The sequence below is a fragment of the Pundamilia nyererei genome, unplaced genomic scaffold, assembly GCF_000239375.1.
Source record: "Pundamilia nyererei isolate P.nyererei 1_Seehausen unplaced genomic scaffold, PunNye1.0 scaffold00068, whole genome shotgun sequence".
NCBI lineage: Eukaryota > Metazoa > Chordata > Actinopteri > Cichliformes > Cichlidae > Pundamilia > Pundamilia nyererei.
The window spans coordinates 2,399,774-2,407,030 of NW_005187469.1; the positions used below are offsets into that span (position 1 = coordinate 2,399,774).

The 7,257-nt window shown below is 37.6% G+C and overlaps 1 protein-coding gene across 1 annotated transcript; it reads left to right on the forward strand.

Moving 5' to 3' along the window:
• The first annotated feature begins 806 nt into the window (after positions 1–806).
• tppp2 (tubulin polymerization-promoting protein family member 2) lies at positions 807–6,260 on the forward strand. Its single transcript, XM_005736300.2, has 4 exons — positions 807–971; positions 1,764–1,955; positions 4,085–4,238; positions 5,089–6,260. The coding sequence occupies exons 2-4, from the start codon at positions 1,765–1,767 to the stop codon at positions 5,278–5,280; spliced, it is 537 nt and encodes a 178-aa protein (XP_005736357.1). The 5' UTR covers positions 807–971; position 1,764; the 3' UTR covers positions 5,281–6,260.
• Positions 6,261–7,257: the final 997 nt, after the last annotated feature.

Below are 7,257 nucleotides of genomic sequence, written 5' to 3' on the forward strand. Positions count from 1 at the left end.
TTACCCTTTTTAATTTTTCATATTTATTTCCTATCTTATTCATAGCCTTTTCCTTTTTTGTTTTCTTTAGGTCACGAGCAGTTGTCCAAGCATTTCACTACATATCGTACTGTGTATGACTGTGTACGTGACAAATAAAATTTGAATTTGATTTGAATTTGAAACAATCGAATGAGCTTTCACACAGTGAAAGCCAGCAGCCTCAAGCAATTAATCATCTGCACATTTATTGTATTTTTGTGTCAAACTTTGGTGGCATAAAAATTGCTACTGTCCAAAAAATTTCCAGTCATAGGTATAGTTTTGAATCTTCAGGCACGTTATTATGCATTATATTTAATACAGAACCATTATTCTATGTGGTTGATATGACATTGCGAGAGAGAATAGTTATTCTTGTAAAGTGTCAGATTTATGTTGTCACTGGTCTTTGTTCTGTCAAGGGGCACTCTCATCTTTGCTCAAACAAGAAGGCTATTGTGAAAATGACAGCAAGAGCACGACAGATATATATCTGTGAGTTGAATTAAATATTCCAGTCAGAAAAAGAGCATGGTAAAAAATCATTTTGGGTAAAAAACTGAACAGCAAAATGTATTTGTGTACAAGAGAATGTTGGTAAAGGTTTAACTCCACAGAATGTTGTATAACATAACAAAGCCTTGAGCAAGTCTGTGAGAGAGGCAGGAAGCTAATAACAGTGAGCAGACAGAAGAGAGGCTGAGCACCCATGATGTCATTGACTGTGCTTGTCGGTACTCTCTCCCCCTCCCATTGCCTTCCATTTCTCCTCGCCTCTCTGCATCCTTCCATCCTTTACGTAACTGTCAGACAGCCTGGGAGTGGCAGGAAGGAGGAGAGGCAGAAGCGGAGAAAGAAGGAGGAGAGGCAGAAGCGGAGAAAGAGATCAAGCAGCTGTTAGCAATTCCGGATTTGGCTAACTATCCACACAGCATCCTTCCATTTAGCAGGTACATCTTATATTTTTGTGATTTAGTGCTTTACTGTTGTATCATTTAGTATCTGCAGTGCTGCAGTGAGAGGGCAGTAGAAATAATCTTGAAAAAAAATATATGGAAAGATTACATGTAATAATAGTTTGATGTATATTTTTACACCCACCAGCACTGGTAATTATTATTATTATAATTATTATTTTTTAGGATTATTCGTAAACTGAGATGACGCCATACTAAAATGCATTAGTTTTAAAGTGTTCATTGAAACATTTTCTGTGCTATTTGTTTTTATGGTTATTTTTATATGCAGTGAATATTTAATATAAATTTCATATCAGTGTAGCTCGATCAAAAGCCACATTTGGTAACACTTAACTCATGAATAAGTAAGTGTCAGTGAGTGTGATGGAGAGACGGGGCAGAAGAGAAGGAGAAGGAATGTGTTTGTTCATTCACTATAGACTGAACAGCAGAGAAGCCATTTGGAAATTGAGTTGATTGAATTAAATGGGCTTGAGCGCAGTTTTAGACACACTAGCATAATGATGAATACACAGTAAAAGTGTGTGTGTAAGACAGAGAGAAAATTAGATGCAATATCTTGGCAGCTATGTCTTGGCAGGCCAGCAGCCAGTTAACCTATAGTTATTACTTTAAATTTTTTTTACAAAATGTCTTCACAAAGGATATTTTATCCAAGCTATTTAAGGGCCTTTTTTTAGATTATTATTTTAATCAGGAGAACAAAGTGTTACAATATTTTGTATTTGAATTGACTAAAAACTGCATGTGTTCATCTGTCAGCATGGCCGAGGGTTCGGTGTCTCTAGAAGAGGTCAAGACTTCCTTCCAGAAGTTTGCAGTCCACGGAGACACAAAAGCTACAGGGAAGGAGATGAACGGCAAGAATTTTGCAAAGCTCTGCAAAGACTGTAACATCACTGATGGGAAGAATGTGACAACCACAGATGTGGACATCGTTTTTAGCAAAGTCAAGTAAGATTTCATTTTGACTTTGCACAGCAAAAACATAATGGTTTGAATGTATGTCACAATGTGGTTATTGGTTTTCAGTAACTGAACAGTCAATTTTTAGTTAGTGACTCTCTGTTGTTTTGGGACTACCTTACAGAATAAACTTCATGATTCATGTAAATGCAAAGGGTTTAAGACATCTCATAATCACATTATAGCATTGTAGCATCTACTCATTGCTTGTCCCTTGACAGTATACACTGCTCAAAAAGAAAGGAACACTTTGAAAATGCATCAAATTTCACATCATTGTGTAAATGATCAACCTACAGAGGACTGAATTCAAAGACACCATGAAAGTCAAGGTAAAAAATATGATGTAGTAGTTGAGTCCGTTTTGCAAGTTCATTGCAGCAATTATTGTAAGAATGGTACTCAGTAGTTTATTTGTCCCCCATGTGCTTGTATGCACATCTAACAATGTTGGGCTATTCTCCTAATGAAACAACAAATGGTATCCTTGGGAAATATGCTACCAGATCTGGACCAAGGCGTCACTGAGCTCTTGGACAGTGTGAGGTCCAACCAGAGAGCATTGGCTGGACAGAAACGTAATGTCCCAGAGGTGTTCTATTGGATGTAAGTCAGGAGAGTGTGAGGTCCAGCCAGTAGTATTGATTCCTTCATCCTCCAGGAACTGCCTGCATACCTTCGCCACATGAGACCGAGCATTGTGTGTGACAGTGGGTCCAAAGATTTCACCTCGATACCTAGTGGCAGTCAGGGTGCTGTTGCCTCGTCTGTCGAGGTCAAGGTGAAGTTTATTTATATAGCACATTTCCAACAGTTCATGCTGCACAAGGTGCTTTAAAAACTAAAATGTAACAAAAATAAGTAAAATGCATGACAATGATGCAAAAAAATATGAAAAAAGAGGAATAAAACAGTAAGACATTAAATGCAACTAAAACAACTACAGCTAAGGTGGTTAAAAAAAATAAAATAATATATGGGTCAACGTGAGCTAAAAGCCTGTCATTAAAAATGGGTCTTTAAAGATTTAAAATGTTCCATTGTTTGTGGATATCTTATATTTAGAGGCAGACTATTACAAAGTGTGCGACGTGCCACAGAGAAGGCTCTGTTGCCATGAGATTTATGTGTAGACTGTTGGATAACATTAGTTTTGAATTGGACTTCATGTTTCTTTCTGGACCATAAATAAATAGGAACTTAGATAGGTAAGAGGTAGCTTGGCCGTTAAGTGATTTTAAAGCAAAAAGTATAATTTTAAATTGGATCCTGTAAGGAACAGGAAGCCACCAGCATGAAGAGGCCAACACTGGGGTTATATGCTCGAGGTCTTTGCGTCACATCCGTAGATCAGACAATCACTGATCCTCCACTAAAGCAATCATGCTGAGTGATGTTAATTCAATTCAGTTTTAAATAACGCTAAATCACAACAGAATGTTGCCTTAAGGCAAGTTTTATATCGTAAGGTAGAGATCCTACAATACTACAGAGAAAACCCCAACAAATGACCACCTCTGAGCAAATACTTGCCAACAAAGGGAAGGTGTGCACGGGGTGCCTGCCAATCCTGGTATTGTACTGGAAAAATACCAATTAGGCTCTAAGGTGACAGACAGTGCACACAGGGGCCACTAGAGGATGTTGTTTCCTCTCATGGTTCCTCTTCAATCTCATGAAGACTATTTCTGATTGTTTGATCAGACAGGCAGGTATTAATGTGTGATCCTGGAGGAGTTGGAGTACCTGTGGAATCTCTGTAGGATCTAGATATCACCTCATGCTACCAGTAGTAACCCTGACCTTAGTCAAATGGAAAACTAGCGAAACAAAACTCAAAAAAAGATGACGAGAGAAAAAATGTCAGAGGTGTCCACCTGAAAAGCCATTCCAGTTTTGTGGGTTGTGTCATTGTTACCCATCTAGTGCACCTGTTGTTAATTTCATCAACACCAGAGCAGCTGAAACTAATTAACAACAACCTCTGCTGCTTAACTGACCAGATTAATATCCCTGATTAAAAGGTTTTCTGTTCATTATTTTGAGCAGTGTATATTATATTATTCATTTTGTTATTTCTCTCAAAATATAGTTGGCAACACTCTGTGTTTCCTCAGGGCAAAGTCAGCTCGTGTAATCACATTTGAGCAGTTTAACCAGGCCCTGACAGAGTTGGCTCCCAAACGTTTTAAAGGCAAGAACAAGGAAGAGTCACTTCAGCAGCTTTATGGTCTCGTTGTTGGTAAAGAACCTGCCAACATTGGTGTTACTGTGAGTATTAAGTCATAATAAACTCAAAATTTGCTGCTTAGAAGTCGGCAGCAACCAGCTACTACACTTATGCATCCCTTTAAACTTATATATGTAGTAGTAGTTTGACCCTCAACCATACAATTAAATTTAAACTGTAAAACAGATCATCTTAGGTAAAATTTGTTTAAGTGAGATTAATGTATTAACATGTTTTGTTCTCTTGTGTTGCACTTCCTATTACAGCTTGGTAATACAGTGGTAACAGTAGGGTAGCAAGGTGGAAACAAGACTGTAATAATGTGGTAATTTCTACCTTATTACAACTCAATCATCATAGTAATAACCACTTAAATTCCAAGTAATATCATGATAGAAGCAGTGGTTCCATGTATTACACTGAAATTTATGTAATTGGATAATAAGTGCCCAAAAACTAGGGGCAAGATTGTGGAAATACACCTCAGTTATAAGGTGATAATGATGCTACCATGATATTACAAGGATAGTAATTGGTTATTACCTTGGTAATTGAGTAGTAATAATGTAGAAATGACCACATTATTATGTTCTTGTTTCCACCGTGTCACCCCACTGTTATCACTTTATTACTGAGCTGGAATAGAAAGTGCTACTTGTTTTTGATGACCAAATCTTTGTGTAACTGTTTAGGTCACAAATCAGAAAAAATAGTTGACTGTCAGTGTGTTATTTTGGATCTAAAACTGGATTACCAAAGAAACTCTAGATACAAATCATTGCATCTTTAAAAAGACACTACAATACAGAGTTTTTGTTTTACTGGGTTAAAAAGGGAAAAAATTAAAAAAAAAAGTTTATTATATCAGTATTCTGTCTTCCATTTATTTAGAAAGCTACCAAGGCAGCAGCAGTGGACAGATTGACTGACACCTCCAAGTACACTGGTTCACACAAGGAGCGGTTTGATGACACAGGAAAAGGCAAAGGAAAGGCTGGGCGTGAAGACATCCCAGACACCAGTGGTTATGTGGCAGCTTACAAGGGCAGCGGCACTTACGAAGACAAAGTGAAAGAGGCATAACACTGCTAGCCATTATTGTGTTTCACCAATAACTTAGATAGGGGTACTAAACAGAAGTTAATGCCTGTTTTATTTAGTTAAACAAAACAAAGTGGGAATTTCATGATGTATACAGCATGTACAAGTAAAAGTGTTCTGTGTATTTTCTGCTGGAACCAAAAAAGAAACTACATGCTTCATATTGTTACTCTGCTTTGCTATACACTGTGCCTTACTAAACATATAGCCGTTAGTGTGAATACTATGATACATTGCTATGCTCTGTTAATCATAATGCAAAGGATAAAAACATAGCTGGTATCAAGAATGGCGCTATCTCAGTAGCTTTTCATTTTATATTTCAGTGCCTTTGTTACATGACCAATCAGTGCCCATTATTTTCATCATAGTTTCATAGTATGAAATTAATAGTTTTTAACAGTTTATTTAGAAAAATGCAATAAGCATGAAAGAACACAGTGCAACACTCTTTGATTATTAATAAAAACAAAAAAACAAAAAACACCAAGCAGCGAAGAACAAAGAGTTAGATTCTGGTACTGATGAAGCTAAACATATGAATTACTTAAACTGTTTTTTTTAAACTTTCTTTGTAATCATAATGGGACCTTAAATCCTCCTATTACATCTCTTTTCACTATGTTTTGTCTTTTTAAGTTTAATGAATAAAGAATGCCCATTTTCACCATGAATGGAAATGTAATTTAAAAGATGTGATTGCAAATATCTAAATAAATATCTAAAATGCAAAATTTGATCATACATGGGAAAATAGTTCCTTGTTTTACATGTCCTGTAATGTAACATTAGAAAACAAACAAACGAAAAGTCTGTAGGATCCTTTAAATCACAATTGGAACATATAGTACTCAGGAAGTTATAATACGTACACTACAAATGCAATATAAGTGATATGTAAAATATGTATATTTTACAGCATGTTTCTAGAAGAGTATGCCTGTGTGTTAAATAAAAGCAATATTGAGTAATGTGCTAGTCATTTAAATGTTTGAATAGCAAACAAATACAAATGCAACACATTCCAAACACACACACACACACACACACACACACACACACACACACACACACACACACACACACAGCTATCTTAGTGAGGACCTTCATTGACATAATGGTTTCCTAGCCCCCTTACCCTGAACCTAACCATAATCTAATTGTAACCCTGACACTAAAACCACATTTTGAGCTTCAAAAAGCCTTTAAACTTGTGAGGACCAGTGAGTGTGTCCTCACAAGTGACTGTTGGTTCTCACAATATAGTAGAATGCAGCTGTCAGTCCTCACAAAGATAGCTAGACAGGAACACACACACACACTCAAAAGCTCTTTGTGAGTTTTCCAGCTCTGTGGAGGTAGAAGACAGGATAAGAGCCTCCAAACCAAATCATTAGAACATAACTTAAGGGCTTCCAGATCCACAGTGTATCCCAAACTATGTTCCAAGACATGTAGGATATAGTAATCAGTGGTAAATGATCAATAACTGTAATCACCTGTAGAATCAAGATTATGTATATAAAACACCCAGCACGCCCCTGCTGGCGGTTTATCCTTCAAGCTCGGGTCCTCTACCAGAGGCCTGGGAGCTTGAGGGTCCTGCGCAGTATCTTAGCTGTTCCCAGGACTGCGCTCTTCTGGACAGAGATCTCCAATGTTGTTCCCGGGATCTGCTGGAGCCACTCGCCTAGCTTGGGAGTCACCGCACCTAGTGCTCCGATTACCACGGGGACCACCGTTACCTTCACCCTCCACATCCTCTCAAGCTCTTCTCTGAGCCCTTGGTATTTCTCCAGCTTCTCGTGTTCCTTCTTCCTGATATTGCTGTCATTCGGAACCGCTACATCGATCACTACGGCCGTCTGGGACAGATATATATCACTCACGACCCATGTTTGGTCTTTATTGGACCTATTTCTTAAGGATGCGACTTTCAGATACTGTTCACCTGCTTTT